Genomic DNA, 25,637 nt, shown 5'->3' on the forward strand with positions numbered 1-25,637 from the left:
GTTCTCTGTTTTGCTCCATTGATCTGTGTGTCATTCTCTCTCTCTCTCTTTTTTTTTTTTTTGGCTGCACAACTTGCAGGGTCTTAGTTCCCCGAGCAGGGATTGAACCCACACTCTCAGCAGTGAAAGCTCGGTGTCCTAACCACTGGACCCCCACAGAATTCCCATGTGTTATTCTCTTTTTAGCTACCAAGAAGTCACAGACTGAACACCCTTTCAAATCAATTAAGACTCTTCATTTGACCATTTCATTTGAATGCCTTCCAAGCATCCTTAATTGATATTAAAGCAAAATATTTTCTTAGTGAATTTTATGGTATAGAGTAGGAGGCACAGCCATAGAGAAAGTTTAGTTCTCGAAATCTGAGCGCATTTCCACTGTATTTCTTTTACCAGATGGCTTACTTGAAGGAGCAGGGTGTGATCTCCCCTTTTGTCCTCAACTAGGCTTTGGACTGCTCGAGGAAGTGTCCTTTTCCTGTAGATGAGCATGAAGTGAAAGTGTTACTCACTCAGTAGTATCCGACTCTTTGCGAGCGCATAGATTGTGGCCACCAGGCTCCTCTGTCTGTGGAACTCGCCAGGCAAGAATACTGGAGTGGATTGCCATTCTCTTCTCCAGGGGATCTTCCCAACCCAGGGATCGAACCTAAGTTTCCTGAGTTGCAGGCAGATTCTTTACTGTCTGAGACACCAGGGGGCTCGGTAGATGGGCATATGGTACAGAAACCTATCTTGTCCATTGACTTTTCCCAATTGCAACTTGCCCAATGCCTATCTATTTCTATTTATTTTTCCCTAAAATCTTCCCTTCTCATTATGACCAAGCTAATCATAACTCAAGGAGGTTTATCTACTCTTGGGAGTGAGTATGCCACTGTTTCCTGATTGTCCCAAACAACTTGGAAATCTGCATTAAACCTAGCCCAGCCAGCATAAGATCTGGAAGCTCTAGGGATGATGTGAAGTTGAAGTAGGTTCCATGTTTTGTGTAAGCTGGTGCTAATTGAACTGAACCTAAGAAAGCAGGTTCACTAGTCTTCACTTGTGGTAAGGCAGATGAGCCTGTGGCTTTTGGTTTTACCACATGCTGGATTTAAAGCTCTAAAAGAGGCTGCACCAGATAAGTAAACTCTTCATGTGCCCAGGATTTAGTTGTATTTTTTTCTTTACTTTTTCTTCTTTTATTTAAAGCAAGTGAATCATGAAGTAAGGCATTTTGATAAAAATTATGTTCATCTGCAGTTAATTTGATGGACATAATACACTAGTAGTTCCAGAGGTAATTGCAATTAAGAATCAGCTATAAGATTTAAAACAAACTAACAAAGGCCAGATCTCACCCACGCTACAGCTATTAGAATCTCAGGGGTTTGGGTTAAAAATGTTCACGTGTATTTAAAGTATCCCAAGTGATTCTGATGTATAGACATGATTGAGAACCACTAATATAAAGAAATAGGCAACTAGGAGTAAATTATTTTTCCTCCCTTCAGTGACAGATTTACTGAAAGTCACTGTTCTAGATGGTTAATCTTGCATAAAGCATTTTTTATTATTTTTGAATATAATACATTCACATTGTTGAAAAATTGTAATTTATAAAGGATACCAAGAGGGCAGTACACACAATTTTGGAATAACCATTAGCATTCACCACCTAAAAGTTATAAAAGGAATATATACTGCCCTAGGTGGCTCAGAAGGTAAAGAATCTGCCTGCAATGATTCTTTATGATTCTTTAATGTGGGAGACTCAGATTTGATCCCTGGGTCAGGGAAGACCCCCTGGAGAAGGGAATGGCAACCTACTACCAGTATTCTTGACTGGAGAATCTCCTGGACAGAGGAGTCTGTTGGGCTACAGTTCATGGGGTCACAAAGAGTTGGACACGACCGAGTGACTAACACATATAACATTTCAAAGTAAAAAGTCGAAGTTCCCACTAGTCCCCACGTTCCTTTCTCCTCAGAGCAAATAAAACTCTTAAGGTCATTGTGCTGACATTTCACATATGTTATATCCTCCTTAAAATTTAACAACATTAAACTGATCAGAGCCCTGACAGAGATGTAAAGCAAGTGAATTTGAGACCATCAGAGCAAAACCCAGGGCACGGCCACTGGTTGGTTAGTAGGCACTGTCACAGAACTCCCAGGTGATGCTGTTTCTGTTCCCTCTGAAGTAAGGTCTGCAGGGCTGAGGCAGAAAAATGGAAAGCCTCTCATCTCCTCCAGCCTTGACAGCTTAGTCTCTTCAGAATTCCAGCTAACTTTCTTTTCTCTAAATTCTTTTTATTTCAGGGACTTAATCTTTTTTCACTTCCTGTTTTACAAAAGCTTCACTTTACAGTTCTTTGTATGGTTAGCTTCTGTTGGAGAAACTATGTGAGAGGCAGTTTTCACCAGACAGGTTTGGGTGGGTAACTGTGTTTAAATGTGTGGATTACCTGTATCACCTCTCCCCTGCCTAGGGGAAACAGTTATTTCCATCACACCTTACACTGAATTTTAGAGTGGATGCAGTATTGTCACAGTTAGGTACTGAAGACAAACTTCTTTTTCTTAATGTTGCAACTTCCCACGAAATTACTCAATAGCCTTATTTCACTGACTTTTTTCTAGGAATCAAGCCCAGAGTGATGAAAGAAGCAGTTTCTACTCCATCACGAGTGACCCACAGAGATCAGGAATGGTATGATGCTGAAATTGCCAGAAAACTTCAAGAAGAAGAAATTTTGGTGAGCAGAATTTAATACAAGATTTTAGGTGAATCTGGATTTTTGTGAGTTGAATCAACCTTGGCATTTATATAATAGGTGTTTAGTGCTTTCTGGTGAGAAACTGATACCTTTTTTATGGATGGAAAAAGCAAGGCAACAGGAATAAAGTGTCCAGTTTTATTCACTCAGTAAGCATTCAGTTCAGTTCAGTTCAATTCAGTCCAGTCGCTCAGTCGTGTCCGACTCTTTGTGACCCCATGGACTGCAGCATGCCAGGCCTCCCTGTCTATCACCAATTCCCAGAGCTTACTTAAAACTCATGTCAATTGAGATGGTGATGCCATCCAATGAACTCATCCTCTGTCGTCCCCTTCTCCTGCCACCTTCAATCTTTCCCAGCATCAAGGTCTTTTCAATTGAATCAGGTCCATACCATTTCTGTCCTTTATCGAGCCCATCTTGGCATGAAATGTTCCCTTGCTATCTCTGATTTTCTTGAAAAGATCTCTAGTCTTTCACATTCTGTGTTTTCCTCTGTATCTTTACACTGATCACTGAGGAAAGCTTTCTTATATCTCCTTGCTATTCTTTGGAACTCTGCATTCAAATGGGTTTATCTTTTCTTTTCTCCTTTGCTTTTCACTTCTCTTCTTTTCACAGCTATTTGTAAGGCCTCCTCAGGCAGCCATTTTGCTTTTTTGGATTTCTTTTTCTTGGGGATGGTCTTGATCCCTGTCTCCTGTACAGTGTCACAAACCTCCATCCATATTTCATCAGGCACTCTTGTCTATCAGATCTAGTCCCTTAAATCTATTTGTCAATTCCACTGTATAATCATAAGGGATTTGATTCAGGTCAGACCTGAATGGCCTAGTGGTTTTCCTCACTTTCTTCAATTAAAGTCTGAATTTGGCAATAAGGAGTGCATGATCTGAGCCCCATTCAGCTCCCAGTCTTGTTTTTGCTGACTATATAGAGCTTCTTCATCTTTGGCTGCAAAGAATATAATCAGTCTTCAGGGTCTTTTCCAATGAGTCAGCTCTTCGCATCAGGTGGCCAAAGTATTGGAGTTTCAGCTTCAACATCAGTCCTTCCAAAGGACATTCAGGACTGATTTCCTTTAGGGTGGGCTGATTGGATCTCCTTGCAGTCCAAGGGACTCTCAAGTCTTCTCCAACACCACAGTTCAAAAGCATCAGTTCTTTGGCGCTCAGCTTTCTTTATAGCCCTACTCTCACATACATACATGACTACTGGAAAGACCATAACCTTAACTAGACGGACCTTTGTTGGCAAAGAAATGTCTCTGTTTTTTTAATATGCTGTCTAGGTTAGTCATAACTTTTCTTCCAAGGAGTAAATGTCTTTTAATTTCATGGCTGCAGTCACCATCTGCAGTGATTTTAGAGCCCCCAAAAAATAAAGTCTGTCACTGTTTCCACTGTTTCCCCATCTATTTGCCATGAAGTGATGGGACCGGATGCCATGATCTTAGTTTTCTGAATGTTGAGCTTTAAACCAACTTTTTCACTCTCCTCTTTATTACACACTGTGTAATTTGGTAAAAATAGACCCTGTTCTGGCTAATGATTGCCGGGAGCAACATCAGTAACCTCAAATATACAGATGAACTGAACTGAAAGACCTATCTCACCAGATTGTCTCAAGCACAGAGTGCCTTACGCCACCCTGAACTCCCTCAGGTTGTGTTGAAGGTCTACAGCTGCCACAGTGCAGGGTTTAGTCTTTGCAGAGGTAGTTGGTGAATGCCCTATTTGTTCAATTGTCGGCAATGATCTTGGCAAGTGCCAGCTTGTAGTTGACAATATATATATATGTATAATGGAATATTATTCAGCTATAAAAATGAGGAAATCCTTCTGTCCAACAGACTGTGTGACTGAACTGAACTGGCTAATGAAAGTATACAATCTGATTATCATCTTCAGGGATGTTGATCACAATTAGTTTCAAATACCAGTGGGTTTTTTTTTTTAATGTAAGCTTTTTTTTTTTCCAATGGACAACTTAGATTCCAGTTAAATTATACTTTTTTGTATTCTCTGTACCATAGGCTACCCAGGTGGACATGAGAGCAGCTCAAGTTGCCCAGGATGAGGTGCGTTCATGTTAATTTGTTTAGCCATTATTCTTTGGAAATATCCCAATAATTTTCTACTTTGCAATTTTTGTTTAGGAAATTGCTAGACTTCTAATGGCTGAAGAAAAGAAAGCTTACAAGAAAGCCAGGGAGCGGGAGAAATCATCTTTGGACAAAAGAAAGCATGACCCTGAGTGGAAGGTAGAGTCTGTTTGTTTTTAATGAGAAATACAAGTAAAACTATAATGGGGAGTCCTCTTTTAGGCTAAGCTCACAGATATATTTAGGGCATATAAATGATCTGTCTCTGGTATGTGAATCTGACTTATAATAGTTGTTTCACCGTGAAAAATCATGTTGAATTCTTCAAAGTAACTATGTAAAGAACTTACTTATGAGGTTGAAAAACTCATTTCCTTCATTTTAAGACCTACTGAGAGGTAGATGCCTGTGGCCACAAGCAGACATAGTTTTACTCTGCTTGCCTTCCAGGAAAATGCAATGTTTTCCACATACTCTTAAATTTCCACGGTGGCCCTTCCCCTCCTCTTTGGACTTTTCTGTTTGCTTATATTGTCCTCCCTTCTTGATCCTATGCCAGCTGTCTTTCTTGCCTCTGGCATCACTTGATCCATGGCAGATGTACAGCCATTCTTATCACCAGCCATCATTGCTTATGAAACTATCTTGCATGAGCTTCAATTGTTACCTTCTTCTTGTTAATCAGAAATAGTAGAGACAAAATAGACAGCGACTGCTGTTCATTCTGCCATAATCTAATTATTGTATGTGGTGACTGCAAGTTTAGTTAAACAGATCTTACTCATTAGTTTCTGTGTGCAAAGCACCACTCTGGACTTACAGAGAGAGACAAAGATAGATTTTCCTCAGAATAATGTATAATTTTGGGAAGAAGACAGACTATAGACAGCTAACAAATGTGAGGTCAAGCTGGCTAAAAAATGCATAATGGAAAAACAAAAGGAGCTGGAGTGAGGATTTATACTGTAAAGGCTTTTAGGGAGGCAGTCTGTACTGGGCTGGAAGGATGCAGCCAGGTGTGTGTCCGTGATATGGTTGAGGTTGCACTCGGTTCTTCTCCTCCCCACTTCCCTCTCTCTCTCAAACAAAGTCCTCCCTTGGGCCTCTGGTCCTGTCATAGTCTCAGCATATGTTTTGAGAAAAATGAAGAAAGAGAAAGTATTGTAATAGTATTTCTCTACTGTTGCCTGTTGCTGAGTTGTGAATCTAAAAGCAAATGAAAATATTATTTCCATGTTATCTATTTACCCTGTTTGTAATTCAGGATTTCTCCAAATAGACATACATTATTTTCATAGAAGGCTTCCCAAATGCTCCTGTTATGTAAATTAAGCTGCAAGTAATTGCCCAAGAGTTCCTCAAGTTCTTTGTTAACTCAGCTATGCTGGAGTAGGTATTTTTAAAGATTACAAATCAGACAGGGAAGAGGAAGAAGGTCACATTTCTAGCAAGCATCAGGACTTCTGTTATTTTTAGATTCTGTCAGTGGGGCTGGAGTTGTTTCTCTCTAGAAAAGTTGACATGAATATGCCTTATTTCTGGGCTTGAAAGTTATGACTTAGGTCAGATGTTAAGAAACAAGTTTAAGAGCATGAAGCTGGATTCCATAGACTCTGGGAGTCCTCCAGTTCTGTTACTGAACCAAACTTGGATCTGCTCTCTCTTATACAGTAAAGCAAATCTACTGATATACCGGGTTGTGGTGAAGGAAAGTGTAGCATTTATTGTAAGGCTCCATACATGTAGTCAGGGACAGCTAGTACTCAAAAGGCCCGAACTCCCTGGTGGGTTTCAGGAAAGCATTTTTAAACGATCTGGAGACTATGTGCTCATGGTCATCAGGTAGTTCACGTCTTCCATTTGGTGGGGGTTTTCACATCTGTAAAACCACTCAGGGAGTGAGCACCATATACTTTTATCTAAGTACTTCATAAAAGAGCTGAAGCAGAGGCTATGGGGGAGGGGGAAGGCTTGAGACATCCGTGCTCAGTTACAGTTCTTGTCAGCTGCCACGTAGCTGCCTTGCTACTAACGAGTGACCAAGCACACCTCTGTGATAGAGCCTGTTTGTGAGGGTTTAGTCCACTCATCTGGTTGTACTGACACCTGCAACACTCTTTCATAGCTATAATTTTTTGGTCTTTAAGTGACTGTGTTTAAAAATATTTTATGTTGCTAAGCTAGGTGTAAGTAACCTAAAATTATGAACGGAGAGTTTGACATCATTTAGATAATCTACAAATCTGATTTTTCTCTGTTTGCTGTTTTCTCTGTGTGTGTGTGTGTCTTTTTTCTTTCCCACTTAGCCCAAAACAGCTAAATCAGCACACTCAAAGTCAAAAGAGAGTGATGAACCTCACCGTTCCAAGAATGACAGACCAGCACGGTAAGATGACACCTGAAAAGGGAAGTGAGGATCTTGACCTTGGGGTGAGCAAGAGATATTGGCTGCCTGAAAAGAGTGTTTGTTCCTTGGAGAGGAGATCCAGAAATCTGCAGTTGTGAGGTGGTATCAAGTCTTGCAGGATTATTTTCAAGCTTTGTTTTCTGTTTTAAACTGTGTTGAGCAAGTCAAGTCAGGAAGATGGGGAATTTTATAGAAACTGAGGTAAGGAGAGATGCACTTTTTTGTTAGGACCAGTTCTTATCTCTGGAGTCACTGAATAAACTGCACTCAACTAAGAAGGGATGAGATTAACCATTTTCTTAAGTAAAATCTCAGGTGTTAAATGTTTACTGAGTTCCATGATCACATTGGTGTGTGCATGACATTTCAGTTCAGTTCAGTTGCTCAGTTGTGTCCGACTGTTTGTGACCCCAAGAATCGCAGCAAGCCAGGCCTTCCTGTCCATCACCAACACCCGGAGTTTACCCAAACTCATGTCCATTCAGTCAGTGATGCCATCCAGCCACCTCATCCTCTGTCATCCCCTTCTCCTCCCGCCCCCAATCCTTCCCAGCATCAGGGTCTCTTCCAATGAATCAACTCTTCGCATGAGGTGGCCAAAGTATTGGAGTTTCGGCTTCAACATCAGTCCTTCCAATGAACATGCAGGACTGATCTCCTTTAAGATGGACTGGTTGGATCTTCTTGCAGTCCAAGGGACTCTCAAGAGTCTTCTCCAACACCACAGTTCAAAAGCATCAATTCTTCGGCGCTCAGCTTTCTTCACAGTCCAACGCTCACATCCATACATAACTACTGGAAAAACCATACCCTTGACTAGACGGAGCTTTGTTGCAAAGTAATGTCTTTGCTTTTTAATATGCTATCTAGGTTGGTCATAACTTTCCTTCCAAGGAGGAAGCATCTTTTAATTTCATGGCTGTAGTCACCATCTGTAGTGATTTTGGAACCCCAAAAAATAAAGTCTGACACTGTTTCTACTGTTTCCCCATCTACTTCACATGAAGTGATGGGACTGGATGCCATGTTCCTAGTTTTCTGAATGTTGAGCTTTAAGCCAACTTTTTCACTCTCCTCTTTCACTTTCATCAAGAGGCTCTTTAGGTCTTCTTCACTTTCTGCCATAAGGGTGGTGTCATCTGCATATCTGAGGTTATTGATATTTCTCCCAGCAATCTTGATTCCAGCTTGTGTTTCTTCCAGCCCAGCGTTTCTCATGATGTACTCTGCATATAAGTTAAATAGGCAGGGTGACAATATACAGCCTTGATGTACTCCTTTTCCTATTTGGAACCAGTCTGTTGTTCCATGTCCAGTTCTAACTGTTGCTTCCTGATCTGCATACAGGTTTCTCAAGAGACAAGTCAGGTGGTCTGGTATTCCCATCTCTTCCAGAATTTTCCACAGTTTGTTGTGATCCACACAGTCAAAGGCTTTGGCATAGTCAATAAGGCAGAAATAGATGTTTTTCTGGAATTCTCTTGCTTTTTTGATGATCCAGCGGATGTTGGCAATTTGATCTCTGCTTCCTCTGCCTTTTCTAAAACCAGCTTGAACATCTGGAAGCTCAGGAGTTCACGTATTGCTAAATTCTGGGTTGGAGAATTTTGAGCATTACTTTACTAGGGTGTGAGATGAATGCAATTGTGCAGTAGTCTGAGCATTCTTTGGCATTGCCTTACTTTGGGATTGGGATGAAAACTGACCTTTTCCAGTCCTGTGGCCACTGCTGAGTTTTCCAAATTTGCTGGCATACTGAGCGCAGCACTTTCACAGCATCATCTTTCAGGATTTGAAATAGCTCAACTGGAATTCGATCACCTCCACTAGCTTTGTTTGTAGTGATGCTTTCTAAGGCCCACTTGACTTCATATTCCAGGATGTCTGGCCCTAGGTGAGTGATCACACCATCGTGATTATCTGGGTCATGAAGATCTTTTTTGTACAGTTCTTCTGTGTATTCTTGCCAACTCTTCTTAATATCTTCTGCTTCTGCTTGGTCCATACCATTTCTGTCCTTTATTGAGCCCATCTTTGCATGAAATGTTCCCTTGGTATCTCCAATTTTCTTGAAGAGATCTCTAGTCTTTCCCATTCTGTTGTTTTCCTCTATTTCTTTGCATTGATCACTGAGGAAGGCTTTCTTATCTCTCCTTGCTATTCTTTGGAACTCTGCATTCAAACGGGAATATCTTTCTTTTTCTCCTTTGCTTTTCTCTTCTCCTCTTTTCCCAGCTATTTGTAAGGCCTCCTCAGACAGCCATTTTGCCTTTTTGCATTTGTTTTCCATGAGGATGGTCTTGATCCCTGTCTCCTGTACAGTGTCACAGATCTCCGTCCGTAGTTCATCAGGCACTCTATCAGATCTAGTCCCTTAAATCTATTTCCCACTTCCACTGTATAATCATAAGGAATTTGATTTAGGTCATACCTGAATGGTCTCATGGTTTTTTCCTACTTTCTTCAATTTAAGTCAGAATTTGGCAATAAGGAGTTCATGATCTGAGCCCCATTCAGTTTCCGGTCTTGTTTTTGCTGACTGTATAGAGCTTCTCCATCTTTGGCTGCAAAGAATATAATCAATCTGATTACAGTGCTGACTCTGGTGATGTCCATGTGTGGAGTCTTCTCTTGGGTTGTTAGAAGAGGGTGTTTGCTATGACCAGTGAGTTCTCTTGGCAAAACTCTATTAGCCTTTGCCCTCCTTCATTCTGTACTCCAAGGCCAAATTTGCCTGTTACTCCAGGTGTTTCTTGACTTCTTACTTTTGCATTCTAGTCCCCTATAATGAAAAGGACATCTTTTTTGGGTGTTAGTTCAAGAAGGTCTTGTAGGTCTTCATAGAACCATTAACCTCACTTTCTTCAGCATTACTGGTCGGGGCATAGACTTGGATTACTGTGATACTGAATGGTTTGCCTTGGAAACGAACAGAGATCATTCTGTCATTTTTGAGACTGTACCCAAGTACTTCATTTTGGACTCTTTTGTTGACCATGATGGCTACTCCATTTCTTCTAAGGGATTCCTGCCCACAGTAGTAGATATAATGGTCATCTGAGTTACATTCACCCATTCCAGTCCATCTTAGTTCACTGATTCCTAGAATGTCAATGTTCACTCTTGTCATGTCCTGTTTGACCACCTCCAATTTGCCTTGATTCATGGACCTAACATTCCAGGTTCCTATGCAATATTGCTCTTTACAGCATCAAACCTTGCTTCTATCACCAGTCCCATCCACAACTGGGTGTTGTTTTTGTTTTGGATCCATCCCTTCCTTCTTTCTGTAGTTATTTCTCCCCTGATCTCCAGTAGCATACTGGGCACCTACTAACCTGGGGAGTTCATCATTCATTGCCATATCTTTTTGCCTTTTCATACTGTTCATGAGGTTCTCAAGGCAAGAATACTGAAGTGATTTGCCATGCCCTTCTCCAGTGGACCATATTCCGTCAGACCTCTCCACCATAACACGTCCATCTTGGGTGGCCCCACATGGCGTGGCTTAGTTTCATTGAGTTAGACAAGGCTGTGGTCTATGTAATCAGATTGGCTAGTTGTCTTTGATTGCAGTTTCAGTCTGTCTCCCCTCTGATGCCCTCTCTCAGTGCCTACTGTCTTACATGGTTTTCTCTTACCTTGGATGTGGGGTATCTCTTCACGGCTGCTCCAGCAAAGTGCAGCCACTGCTCCGTACCTTGGATTTGGGGTAGCTCCTCCCGGCCGCTGCCCCTGACCTCAGGCGCAGGACATTTACACATGTCTATCATGTATGGATGTGAGAGTTGGACAGTGAAGAAAGCTGAGCGCCGCAGAATTGATGCTTTTGAACTGTGGTGTTGGGGAAGACTCTTGAGAGTCCCTTGGACTGCAAGGAGATCCAATCAATCCATCCTAAAAGAGATCAATCCTGGGTGTTCATTGGAAGGTCTGATGTTGAAGCTGAAACTCCAATACTTTGGCCACCTCATGCGAAGGGTTGACTCACTGGAAAAGACCCTAATGCTGGGTAGGATTGGGGGCGGGAGGAGAAGGGGATGACAGAGGATGAGATGGTTGGATGGCATCACTGACTCGATGAACATGGGTTTGGGTAGACTCCGGGAGTTGGTGATGGACAGAGAGGCCTGGCGTGCTGCAATTCATGGGGTCGCAGAGAGTCGGACACTACTGAGCGACTGAACTGAACTGAACTGAACTGAAATTCATTTCTGTGTGAGTCTCAGTGTCCTAGGCAAATACTCATTTCAGTCACTGCTGACTGTTCTTCATCCCACTACAACATGTAGCTGTGGCTACAGTATGTGTATACTTTCTAACTTCTCTCAGGCAGTCTGGGGTCATGGTTATGGAGCAACTGCTACTTTTCCACTGCAAATTGTCAACATTTAAGTCTTTGGGAAGCAACCTTTATTTTTTCTTTATTGCTTTCTGTTGCTTGTCAAGGAAAAACTGATTGGAAGAGGAAGAGGGAATGTTAAATAGAAAAAGCAAAAGTAACACTAAATCTAACATTTGAAAACTCTAAATTATTGAAACTTTGTACAGTATTTTGGTCCTGATTATTAATGATATATTTACTAATTATTAAAGCATAAGTTTTATGACATTGAAAAATATACACTCTTGTCACTCATTGCTCACACTTAAACTACTAGTCTTATTTCCTTAAATAGAATATATTTAGTGTTCTTGAAAAGCCATATTCTATTTTTAAACCCATGGGCTTTCAAAAGGTAAATACCTTTCAGAAAATTAGATTGTAAAACATTTAGGGCACAGTAGTGTACTTTGTCTAATTGTATACAATTGGTTCTTCTTATAGCTTTTAGTTACATACATGCCAAATGTCTTTTAAAGCAAATTTTAGATTTAGTTCAGCTTTATTTATATCCCTGCACAACATCTAAGTAAAATAAGAAGAATTAATATGTTCTCAGTAGGTAAATAGGTAGGTGTTGCTTATTATGCCTTTTTTTTTTTAAATAAAGGGAATTAAAATCATCTTTAGAGTTATTTTACAGCCTTTGAAGTCCTTGGACTTCTTAGAATACCAGTATTTTTGACATTATATGATAGAACAGTCTGAAATGTCTATTTAAAGGATTTATTAAAGTTGAAAACAACTTTCTGAAATGTAATGGGTTCTCTTAAAAATATTTGATATATTGAAAGAACAAATAATCAAATGATCCTTTTTAAAACTTGCCATTGTAAATGAGTGAAAAGTGGCCTATGACTAGTAAAAAAAAGTCATTTTTTGACTTAGGAATATTTGTCTTTATAAAAATAAAAAAAATATTTTTATTTTTTTAATAAAAATATAAAATACTAAAAGAAAAAAAACCTTTATTTGCAGAAAAACTCTATATATGGCAAAACAAAATGAATAAGAATTTTATGAAACCTGTATTTTCATAGTTAAAACTTATAGCTTATGATCTTATTATAGATAACTTGTACAATTAATGTTAGAAGATATGCTTTGTTAAGGTTATTAGATTCTGTGGTTTTCTCTTTGGCGTTTAATCATGGTGGAAGATGAGTTAACCATTTATACAGAAAGAGATGGTTTCAAGGATTGAGAAACACGGAGCTTGCTAGTTCAAGGGGAAACAGATTCTCATGTAGAGCTTGTAACAGTCAGGATTAAAAGTCATTTTCATTGTCCATTAAAGATTTCTACTCTAAAAAACAAAACTAGTTGGCAATAATCTGAATTAATTCCAATTCTTTGTAATTAAAAAAAGTTTTAACCTAAGTTCTAAACTGTTTTAACTATAGGATTTTATATTAATAATGCTACTTGGTATTTTGTTTTTGTATTTTTCCTTTAGAAAAACTTAAGGATTTTATAAATATCATTTGGTTCCTACAGTGTTCTTATGAATATGAAATATATTTTTCTCCACTTATTCATTTATCCAGTATTTATTGAGCCCCATAGTAATTGCCCAGACCCAGAGTAAGTGGCAGTCAACAAAAATTTTCTTGCTCTTATGAAATTTATAATCTAAACAGACAGCTATGCAACTAACTACTATAATTGTGTTAAATGCTAAAAGGATGAAAAATGCAGGTTGTTAGAAGAGCATAAGGAGACATTTAACCTAGTCTGGGTGTCTGGGAAGACTTCTTGAAGAAATGAATTTTGAGTGAATTCTGAAGTATATTCAGTTTTATCACTAGCTTAAAGATATAAATCATTTCATAAGAGCAGTTGGAAATAGGTAATCCTAATACATCAGAAACTATAAAGCAAACTATTAGTTAACAAGATTTTTCTAACTTTGGATTTAAATACCCCTAACTGAAATAACTGTCTTCAGTGCAACAGATAATTTGGTAGGATCCCTGGAAGCATTAACCCAAGATTTGTTCTCTACATAAGTAAAAAATTAATAAAACAGCACACCAATTAATAAAATGATAATTGAAGGCATTCTAGACTGATTTGTTTATCCTCATGGGGGGATCCTAGAGGATTTGTTGACATCCTAAACTTTGTTCAGCACTTCAGCATCCCTTTCCTTGGTGATGAGTTTTTCTGACAGTACCAGTTGGCTTATGTTTCTCCAGTATTTGGTCATCTAATGAGGATAATAAAAAGAGTAAAATATAGACCCTGCCACCTTGATTACAAATCCTGTTTTCTTGAGTGTAAGTTACTTCTTTAGTTAACATTCTTAATTCTGGAGTCAGATTGCTTTGTCTCAACTTTACCTGCCAAGATTTATGTTACTTTTTAAAGGTGAATGTTCTCAATGTCTGTGAATAATGAAAGAAAAACACTTACTTAATTTCTAATGTTTATAAACAAATGATTCCATGCTCTTAACACACAATTTGAGCACCCCTTTGGGAAACAGCAAAAAAAATGAGAGATTTTGTTTTACATCTTTATCAATACCAAGTGTCTTCAAAAATCTGTTATATAATTAAAATAATAAAATTTTGGAGTATTAAAAATTTCCCATATGTTTTTTTACAGTTGTCTTGTTTTGACATGAAGTTGCACATGTATTAAACCTGTCCTTTCCTTCTCGAAGCTCTACTCTGCCACCTAGTGGTTTAATGAACTTTGCTCTAAGTTTTGTGTGTTGACCAGTGTCCCATCTCCCTCCCTTCTTAGCTGCTGCCTTCTCTCCCTTAATTACTTTCTTCTCCCATCTGTCTTTTCCTTCTTTCTCTTTTTCTTGATGAAACCTGTGAAAACAAAATATATTTCTCATTAATGGCAGTGATCATACCTCATTAATCTTTATCTATCCCTTAGCACAGTGAATGAATGTGAATGTATTAGTCGCTCAGTCGTGTCCGACTCTTTGCGATCTCATGGACTGTAGTCCGCCAGGCTCCTCTGTCCATGAGAGTCTCCAGGCAGGAATACTGGAGTGGGTTTCCAGTTCCTGACCCAGGGGATCTTCCTGACCCAGGGATCGAACCCAGGTCTCCCGCATTGCAAGCAGATACTTGACTGTCTGAGCCACCTGGGAAGCCCGCCAGTGCCTCACACTTATTAGGTGCTCAGAAGATACTTGTTTGTATTGAATTATGTGCATAACAACAAAGAAACAAGTTAAATAATTTATCCAAGGTTATGCAACTGGCTAGGGACTACCATGAGGACTCTGAAATATTCCAGCTTTGCATCTCCACTGAAACTATTTTTTCTAAGTGATCCAGTGAGGGGTGGAATCGTAGTCATCACTACGTAGAGTATCTCTTTAAATCTTGACTTTTCTTAGGCCACCACCACCTGCCATGACAGATGCTGAGGGTTTGGATTACACTCCTTCTGGAAACCAGCATAATTCCACACGTCACTACTCAAAGTCAGAGTCTTCTCATAAAGGTAAGACAAATGTATACGATCAGCTGTAAGATCTTTTTTAATAATTGCCATGCTATAGTGGAAAACCCAGGTGCTATATTATAGATCACTAGAGTGGAAAAATAAGTTAGTCTTCTTCTGAGCAGATCATTATATTATTCTTCGTTTATTAGAGGGCTTCCCTGATAGTTCGGTTGGTGAAGAATCTGCCTGTAATATGGGAGACCACGGTTCGATTCTTGGGTTGGAAAGATCCACTGGAGAAGATCATTATGTTACTCTTCATTTATTAAAAAACAAACAAAAAAATGATTTAAAAACAGAAAGCAGACACGTTAAATTGAGTGGAAGATTTTCTTTGTGCACTTAGTTGAGCTTTGAACAACACAGTTTTGAACTGCTTGAGTGTCCATTTATACATGGATTTTTTTTTTTTTTCTTCCTGTAGTGAATACTGTAGTACTACACCATCCATGTTGGTTGGGTCAGCAAACAAATATACAGAGGACCTCTGTAAATTGTATGTGGATTTTCAGCTATGCAAAGGGTCAGTGCCTCTAACCCCCCCTGCATTGTTCAGGGGTCAGCAGTATTTGCATTTTCTCCAGGGAGAGTTCATAGCTTTTACCAGATTCTTAATGGGTGGCTATGTCCCCCATTTAGATCTATTGGACTTTTACTGTGCTGACTATTGTTTTCCATCTGCCTATGACTCTTTCTTAATTAGATTAAAATACACAGATACACATACACATCACAGAAACACATCACACAGAAGAAAAATGGGGCAAAGAAAATGAGGAAAGAACCTGAGATCTAAGTTGGACCAGATCTTTAAAGTGAAAGGAATAATCAGGTCTGTCTCCTTTACCAACGATAGGCATTGACTTAATGTGTAATTTTATGACAGTCATAAAATGAGATAATGAAAATGTAGTTTCTCATATTAATTTGCTCATCTTAAAGTATAGGTGATTTTAATGGTGTCAGCATCGTCAGGATTATATAAGTAAAATACGTGAAAGCAGATTGCAACAGACTTCACAAATATTAGGTCTTATTAATGTTTTTTTTATTTTTTATGGTTTTTGAAGATTTCTTAGGTGATGTTTTCATTATCTTTCCTGAAATCTAATGATTACCTTTCCAAGCTTACTTAAATTTTCTTTTCTGCAGTGATATACAAGATATCAATGCACAGGTACCACTCCAGACCCATTAAATTAGAATTTTGGGGGACACGTTTTGCCAGGCATTGTATTTTTTTTGACTCTCTCCTTATTATCCTCCAATTAAAAATAAACATAATAAAAAGCTCTCCTCCTGCTCCCCTATCATTCTGCCATTTATCCAATGTTGAGAATAAGACAAAAAGATGAGATTAGTTGAACATTATCAAAACAACCCATACACTACGATTTTCATCAGTTGGTGACCTTTTCAGCATCCCTTGTTTAACTCATGATTTTCTTTCTCAAATTATGTATAAGCATTACTTTTAGGAGGTGCATTCATGTCCTTGCCATACATTTGATACATAATACTAAACCAACACATTGATTCTGAATATAAGTACAGTTTCCCTAGGTACCTATCTGCAGCAGATTGGTTCTAGAATTCCCAAGGATCTCAAAAATCCCCGGATTCTTAAGCCCCTTATAAGATGTCGTAGTATTTGCATATGACCTACGCACACCCTCCCCTAAACTTTAAATCACCTCTAGATTACTTATATTAATAATGCATAATATAATGTAAATGCTCTGTAAATACTTCAAACATATGTCAAATTTAAGTTTTGCTTTTTGGAACTTTATGGGATTATTTTTTCTGAATATTTTCAATCCATGCCGGATAGAGAACCCACAGATACGGAGAGCCAATTTGTATGCTTACAACCAAGAACAAACAAAACACATGAACCATTTGAAATGCATAGAAATACAGATAACATTGTTTTATTTGAACAGGGAGAAAAACAGTGTCTCAGAGATTTTTTCCTTAATCGTTTTTCTTCCTTTTTCCTTCTCTCCTCAGGTTTCCATTATAAACCGTAAAAACCTAGGAATCTGCCTTGAAAACGGACTCACTGTAGCAAAATTACTGGATAATACAGAACACATTCCACGCTTATTTTTTTCTTCCTCTATTTTGTATTCCTGAGATTTATCCTCAAGTGTTTTTTGGACCACGAATAATTTTCATTCATTTAAAATGTTTTGGTTATTCCTGATCACTTGGGCAGTACAAGAAAATCTAGCTTCTGAATATTGGCTATCTCTACGGAGCATATGCTTCCTGGGGTATAGTATCTAAGAGCTCTATAAAATGCCATTTTCATTAGGTATGGAGTATTGATATTTAATGAATAGGCTTTAACTTAGCAATTAGGATTTTGTGGAGGTAATGATCGAAGTAAAACATAATGTTTGGATACAATGCAGAATAAAAGAATATAAGAAATAGCTTTTTTGGTGCATTAGTGTATGATATATTAAAAGATAAGAGACTTTTGCTTTTTTTTTTTTTTTTCGCTATTCAGGGAAAGAAAAAAATCACAACCATAAAGTATTTAAAAAGAAAAAAAAAAAGGAACAGTTGAAATATGTAACTGACTATAAAGACTGTAGAGGTTTTATGTATCCTTACACACCCTCCTGGGAAAATTGGCCTAGATATCATTTACTAACACCGTCTCTGCCATTGCCTCCTCAATAGCAAGAATTCTGAAGCCTCTGGGCATTGAACCATTTTTCAGTACTTATTGGAAAAAATTTAATTCTAAGAAGTTTTAAGTCTGCAAGATCAATTAAAGATGAAAAATTTTGTATCCCTTCTCTTATTTTACATTTACATATAAAGCCAGGGCAATTAGAATTGGAAAGTTGTTTATATAAGTAATGATGCTGTCATTTTCTCTGGCTGTAAGATTGAATTTTTCCTCTTGCATATAAAACATAGCAGCATTCATTGGTTGGCAACCTCTCAAAAATATTTTGCGTATCTGTCAATAAGCAAATTAATTGGACTTGAAGTTGAAATTGATAAAGAAGTCTTCATCCAAGTATTTAGTCCTGCACATATGTTAGTGACACATGGGCATTGGATTCCTTTGTGCCAGACCTTAAACCCCTCTTCAGGAAATCTGGAATTTTTGTTAATCTTCTAGTCTCATGGAAATGCTTCTTTTTCCATATCAGTTAGTTAACATAAATATCAGTCATGCTGTGTATTCAGCATATTTGGACTTGAGAAAAAAGTTGTTAATCCATTCCTTTCTGGCTGGGAACTGCCTTCTGTTTGCCTTATCTTTTGAAATAGTCTTTCTAGTTGGGCAATATTCATGAAGTTTTTTTAGACTAGCTTCTCAGAGGATTTGGGTTTTTCATTTTGAGGAATAGCTTTAGTTTCATAGTTTTTGGATTGTATGAACTTAAGTAAAGAATACTTAAGAGTTAAGTTTTGAGAAAATAATAATCTAGAAATAAAACCCTTAAGGTTGTAGTTATTTTGGAGAAATAAGGAAAGGGAAAAGAACAGAACTTTGCATGTCCAGGATGAAATGACTGAGGGAGAAAAATCTTCAGTTAAATAGACAAGGGGAGACCAAATGGAGGTCCTAGCCTTAAATCAAATTCCAGAGGATGTTTTCAATATCAAAGGTTAGACCTTTGTTGATTCCTAGTAATGCTATATTTTTCTTTGTCTGCCCTGTGATTTTGCTTCATGTTTTAAAAAGTTTTTTATGGTAGCTTTAAAGAAAAGAAAAACAAGGTATTTTTATTTGAAAATCAGGCAAATGGGCAACATCGTTTGCCATATTTTTATTTTATAAATGTTTATTTTTCTATCTCATACAATGATCAGTTCTTCTTTTCAAATTCTCCATTTATCCTCTCATGTACTACTTCATGCAATCATGTTTATTACTGTAAAATGCTAACTGGGTGTATTTTACTCAAAAAATGTCAGGTCACTTTACACGTAACCAGGATGTTAGTGTTTCAGCTATGTGAGTAAGTGACCAAAGGTAGTATTTCCTTCGTTACACACAATTCAACATCTGTATTGAAAATTCGTTATTTTTTTTAATGTTTTTAAAAGATCAGAGTTTTAAAATATTTTAATTTAATTTAATTTTTTTTTTTTGTAAAGCAAACACTTTTTAAGAAGTATCAGAGTAATTCTTTCCCTGTGAATAAGAAGACACATCAAATAACCAGTTGAATTCTTCTTATTCTCATTCAAATAGTGTAATTGTTAATTATTGTTAATTTTGAGACTATAGAAGCAACTGTGTGTGTCCATGGAATTTTCCAGGCAAGAATACTGAAGTGGGTTGCCATTTCTTACTCCAGGGGATCTTTCCAACCCAGGGATCGAACCTGGGTCTCCTGCATTGCAGGTGGATTCTTTACCACTGTGCCACCTGAGATGCCCCATTTAGAGGCAACTAGCACTTTATTTTAAGAAACTGCCAAACATCTTCACTGTGTTCTCTGCTTTCTACTTGTCATTTTTATATAAATATGGAAGCGTTTATTTTATTCCTTTTCCTACGCTGGAACACACACAGTTTAATTTTTGGGTCCACAGTGTATTATGCTTTAATGTTGTGATGTAAAGTAATCATTCTGGCCTTGGAAAATCTTCCTGTTTCCGTGCCTCTGTTCTCCCAGGGGCCAGACCCCATAAACATCAGTGTGACCGAATGAGCAATGTGTCATGGAGCCTTATCATGAGGCTGCTGGACGTGGACACCCCGTCACCCCAGCCTAGCTTTTTGTAAGTCATCACCTGGAAGCAAGGTTAGAAAAGGGTCAGTTTAAATGTTCTGAGTTGAAAAAAAATGTGACTGTATTGTCAAGTTGTTGATAGACATAATTTTATTGGGTGGCTGGACAGTTGCTTCACATGCTTTAAAATAAGACATTGAGATTTTTAGAAGGTGACTTTGCACACAGTGACTTAATATTTATCAAGTGAATTTACAATAACCAGCAGCAGACGAACTGCAGAAAAGACTTCATGGGTTTTGATCATAGGGAAACATCTGAAGTAGAAAAGATACAGATAGATGCTCCCAAGAGGAAAACCTTTCTAGAATAGCAGTGGCTGCTTGGAGCTAGATCAACATGTTCCAAAAAGCACGACCTTGGGCCTTGTGCTCCACTGAATTCACTTGAGAAAATTAGGAACCAAACGTGTTTTTCCTCTTTTCTTTGCGTGGCCTGCAGCATAACTGGATGATGAATAAATCCATTGCTGACTTTGTCCATACCTTTCGCACAATGTCGGGACTTTTCAGTATAAAACTAATGTTTAACGGATAATTATTTTTCTTTAATGCTGTCAGATATTCTCCGAATTTTGTCTTGTGCCAAATTGCTCTTTAGAAACCCCTGGTATAATATGGTGCATTCAGTTTACCACATGAGTGGTTAACATTTTAGGGCCTTGATTTTTAATGGGTGTTGCCTTTATATAAAAATCATGTTGGGGGAGATTATTCATTTATTCAGTGTTGATTTACTTGAAAGGTAACTGGTGATTGTCATATCCTCAGCCTATTAAAGGCACGAGACCGCCATGTAAGCAGCTTTCTGAAGAATTGAGAACAAAACAGAACTTGCTCTCAAAGGCTTGTTTCCCTTTGGTTTGTGTTGGAGACTTTAATGTAGAAAGGGAACCCTTCAGGTAGATTTCACTGTTACACAGTATGTCGTATTTCTGATAACATCAGTTTTTTAAAACCAAACATACAAAAATCAAAACCTGCTGTTTGAGGAAAAAAAAAAAAAAAGAACATTTTTAATAATACTTTGTCTATTGCTTACAGCTCAGAGTCAGAGGAGAGATTAGATAAAGTGATCCCATTTTTCCTTCCATCTGGTGGTGCCTGTGTCTTAAAGCCATAACTGCTGGTCTTACTGGTAGTAGGATCTTTTTTCTCCCTCGTCCATCATAGGTCAGCTGGGCATGGAGAAGCAAACCGGAGACTGTCCTGATGGTGCTGCGCGGGGCGCAGTGGCACCCAGGGCTATCCAGGGAGAGTCTCTGTCATCCCTGGTGGTACGTAAGATTATCAAAGGGGAGAGCTGAGGCTGCTGTTGCTCCTGCCATTTAACTCTCATTAGAAATGGTAGATTTATTTCTAGAGAAGTCAAGAAGGGAAGGGTAAAGAAGGAAACCCTCACTTCTACAGAGTCACTTCTCTTATGAGACTTATACTTATGTCAGCAACATCCATGAGGAGCAGTATTGCCTTAAATTAGTTTGATTCTGACCAAGGTCAGTGTACTGTATTTCCTATAGATGAGTGACTGTCAACTCTCCATTGAGGTATCAAATTCACAGGTGAGCCCCAAACATCCTTGTCATCAGGCGTTTTGGACCTCCTCCCACCGAGCTGTGGCTGACATACACACTGATAGGTGTATCATTTCATTTCAAATTGCCTCTCGGTCTGTGAATGAGCAGTGGCATGACCAGGAAGGCTGGTGGTCGGAGAGTGAGAATTTCCTGAGCATATTCTTCAGGTGATCACTTCCTGAATAGTTGAGAGTTGACGGTCTTCATTTCCTATGGTGTTTGTGTAGAAGATGTTTCCAAAGGTTCTGTTATTCAGTGAAGTCAGTTATTCTGTAAAAATTTTGCCAACACTCTTATTTACTGAAATGCATACATACGTTAACAAAAAAGGAAAAAAACCAAACAAAACAGAGACATTTACTCAAATGGAAGATTTGTTGATGTGAAAAGTGTTTCTATTTTATTACTTTCAAGAGAAAATCAGAAAAACTTTTGCAAGGGTAAGGAAGACACCAGAGTGGCTTTTTAGGCTTGTGTTTGATGCCACAGAGTAACACAATGTCATCTAAGTAATCATGTTGATTTGTGGAAATGTCTGGTCCTAAAGATCACTCTTCCTGCCCATAAATATTTGTGAACACTGCCTAGAAATATGTTCCTAATAGACTTAAATGTTTTTGTGTATTCTCAGCAAAGAAGATGTTTCTCTCACTTTTGAGTAAATTTGCATAGCCTGAGGAGCCGGCACTGTGCTGATTTCAGCATTTCAGAGAAGGACAGACTTAATTGTGTAACTTAGTGCCCCGTGACTCATTGCTGAGGTTCATATGGAAAGAATGGAAGAATTGAAAGACAGGGTCTGAGTGATATTTCCTTCACAAAAGAGCAAGGATTAAGGACAGCAAAGAGAAAGTTGAGAGGATATACTGATATACCTCATATGCTTGGGAGAAGCTTTTGTTGCCCTGAGTTTCGGACCATAATTGCTAAAATAGTTTCTAGCTGTTAAATATAATGGGAAGGTTTTTGATGTCAGAATTTTTTAAATTTCTCATTGAATTAGCCGCTGGAATCCCTGTAGGCTATAACTTCAGGTTTGCCATCAACTGAAAGCCAAATGCCGTTTCCCAGCTGTAGCTGTTATTTTCCACCTGCCTCTTAAAAGCAACGTAGTATTTGTTCATGAAGTATTATGAGATGATAGGGTATAAAAATGATATTCCAAAGTGAGAATTCTCTGTAAATGCGGTTGTCCTTAAGAAGAATCCATCCTAACACATTGTTGCATTTTGAAAGGTGCTGAATTATAAAGTACAGGAGTTTTTCATATGAATCAAGTTGCTCAGGAAATTTGAGATGTGCTGTCATTTGTCTCAAAATTTGGAAAAGTACGCTCTTGAGAGAGAGATATTAATAACTGCACAGTGCCCAAAAGGTTTTAGATGCTTTGGTAAAAAGCCCTTTGACGATTAGAATGTGGATGTTTAAACAAGTGAGATGTTATCCCAAGCACTTATCAGTTTGTAGCCAAGCCCTAGGGGAAAGGCAGCTTTAAATAGTTATTTCACAGAATTGAACAGAACCTTAATGGAATAGAGTTACTGGCCTCAGTTCAGAAAAAGAGGCCACCTCAAATCACATGCCTGTCTAGAGATTAATGAAGCTGAGAGACACTGTGGACGCCTTAAAGGTGACTGATACTGGATACTGGCGGGTATGTGTGCATCCTTCTGGACGAGGCTGATGGAAACAGACTATTTCAGTTCACCTTCACACAGCGCACACTCCTGCTCATGACCTCTTTGGAGAAAGTGAGAAACACGGTGCTGGAGACGTTCTCGTGTCTTGGGCGGCTGAGGTGGTGATGTCTCTCCAGTACGCGGGCCTCCCTTCAGTGCCACTTACACATCTCCATCTGTTCATCTATGCAAGCTTGTGTTCCAGTGCTTCATTTTTTTACACCTCGCATCCCATTTGATTCCTTTAACATCAGGTTTAACACTGGTATTATGAATAATTTTTAAACCAAAGTATTGTGTAAGTCTGTGTGCTTGTTTTCCTGAATGGTTGGAGGCAAACACCAACCTTGTCATTTTCTCTTAATAAAGTCATTCATTTGTTACATCAGTGGTCTCTGTCTCATGTTTTCTTTACTGCATTCAAGGACTTGGGGAGTTCTGGGAACACTGATTTGTTTTTTCTTTATAAAGTTAACCCTAAAATATCATTTAATAACAGTAGCTTGTTCTCTTATACTGGTTACTGTAACCATGTGTAACATTGTACTGATGCCTCTGTGCGGTACTGAGTCACTCATTTGTGTCCGACTCTATGTGACCCCAGGGACTGTAGCCTGCCAGAATCCTCTGTCCATGGGGATTCTGCAGGCAAGATACTGGATACTGGAGTGGGTTGCCATGCCCTCCTCCAGGGGATCTTCCTAACCCTGGGATCAAACCCAGGTATCCCACATTGCAGGCAGATTCTTTACCGTCTGTGCCAGGGAAGCCCAAGAATACTGGAGAGGGTAGGCTGCCCCTTCTCCAGGGGATCTTCCTGACCCAGGAATCGAACTGGGGCCTCCTGCATTGCGGGCAAATTCTTCACCAGCTGAGCTACCAGGGAAGCGTATATTGATGCCTAGTACATTAACGCAACGTATTCAACTCAATGTACTCAACAAGTATTCCCAAATCTAAATCCATTAGAGAAATGGCTTTGTTTTGTGTGTGGTGGTTGATAGCTTGGTTGATTTATTTGAGAGAAAAACAGATGAGTGAATGTTCACATAATAATCTGAATGATTACATTCCATTCCATGAGGCCTAAAACAGTCTGCACCACACATGTATTCCATGGATGTTGAAAATAGGCATCGATAATAACTACCATTTATTGAACATTTTAGCTTTATGAGGTGTGTTTCTTTATCTAATTATGTTTCCTAGACTAGCCATGATGTGGAAACTGATTCTTCAGAAATTCAGCTGGTTACTTAAAACTAAGACATTATTTTCAATGACTATTAAACTGATTTAAGAGAGATAACTATTTAGTTTCCCTGGACCAGACCCTAGACTTCACTTTCTTCTTTGGCAAATGTTACAGGGAGTCTAAGTGATCTCTATTACGTATTTATACTACTGTGAAAATGTGCTAAGGAAACCCAATCCAAAATTGGAGTTGGGAAGCCACGAGAGGAAGGCTCTCAACACATCCCACACATTGCTGCTCGGGTAATTTAGCAGAAGAAGGAAGATTTCCTCTCTCACTTGGCAACTCTAAGCTGCCCTAGGCTTCAGCCAATGAGCAGATGCCACCACTTTGAAATCTCATTCTCCTCAAACAAACTTTTGTTTGAAACAGCCCTTCACTTTGTTCTCCTGACTTGCTTATGTTTCAACATAGCTTGCTTGTCCCAAATTGCAAGTCCTTTTCCCAAATACACTCATTTTTGCCTAAGAAAAATTGCTCTTTGCTCTGTTTTAACGCTGTGTCAGTGCCAGACACCTAGGGAGCACCAGTGATGTGCAGACAGTATTTTTTTAAGTTGAAGAAATTCGGTGTGCTGATTCAGCCTTCAGTTTCTAAAGAATGGATGAAGCTTGGTAGGGATAAAAGTTTGCACACCTAGAAGACAATTAAAACTTTAAGTACGTAATTAAGGTAACGTCCTGTAATCTGCAGCAGGAGGTAGCCAGTATTGTTGGATAGGTCTTCTGCATATGGCTGGGTCTGAGTGTCAGGCTCTGGCCACGTGGTGTGGAGAGGAAGCACACGAGACACCCCCTCCTTTAAAGGCGTGCAGGAAAACCTTAGCCACCTTCTACACTCTGGAAATTTGGAGACATCTCTGAGAGGACTTTGGGCTATGGCACGTCATAGGGTAGGGATTTGAAGAAATCTCACCCACATATCAAGGGGCAGAAAGATCACGTGTTTCCTCCCTGTTATATCTGAGTCACATTCTTAAACAAACATGAACTGAACACTGTAGCAAAGCCATGAGTAAAGAAATCAACAGGAGTAAGGAGACCTGAGTCCTAGTCCTGGCTTTGCTGCAAACATGGTTCAGGGCCTTGGGACACAACTTAATCTTTCTACTGATAAACTTGTTGCAGTGAGGGTTGGTAATCTGTAAGCACTCCTTCAGTTGTAACATTCTAGGATCCTGTCAAAATGTGTCGGGTTCCTTTAAGATGCTCCGGAAAGAGA

The 25,637-nt window shown here is 38.8% G+C and overlaps 1 protein-coding gene across 4 annotated transcripts in view; it reads left to right on the forward strand.

Annotated features, from left to right (window-relative positions):
• Nucleotides 1-17,573, forward strand: part of CCDC50 (coiled-coil domain containing 50) — a 77,923-nt gene extending 60,350 nt beyond the window's left edge. For all 4 annotated transcript variants that reach the window (XM_081537339.1, XM_081537330.1, XM_081537311.1 and 1 more), the window contains 6 exons: nt 2,626-2,741; nt 4,798-4,842; nt 4,921-5,025; nt 7,173-7,252; nt 15,025-15,131; nt 17,148-17,573. In XM_081537339.1, the coding sequence (XP_081393465.1) occupies nt 2,626-2,741; nt 4,798-4,842; nt 4,921-5,025; nt 7,173-7,252; nt 15,025-15,131; nt 17,148-17,167 (473 nt within the window). In that variant the 3' untranslated portion in view covers nt 17,168-17,573. The remainder of the gene's footprint in view (nt 1-2,625; nt 2,742-4,797; nt 4,843-4,920; nt 5,026-7,172; nt 7,253-15,024; nt 15,132-17,147) is intronic.
• Nucleotides 17,574-25,637: the final 8,064 nt, after the last annotated feature.

Source organism: Giraffa tippelskirchi, chromosome 2 (assembly GCF_054371585.1).
Source record: "Giraffa tippelskirchi isolate mGirTip1 chromosome 2, T2T-mGirTip1v1.2.pri, whole genome shotgun sequence".
In the NCBI taxonomy this organism is placed as follows: Eukaryota; Metazoa; Chordata; class Mammalia; order Artiodactyla; family Giraffidae; genus Giraffa; species Giraffa tippelskirchi.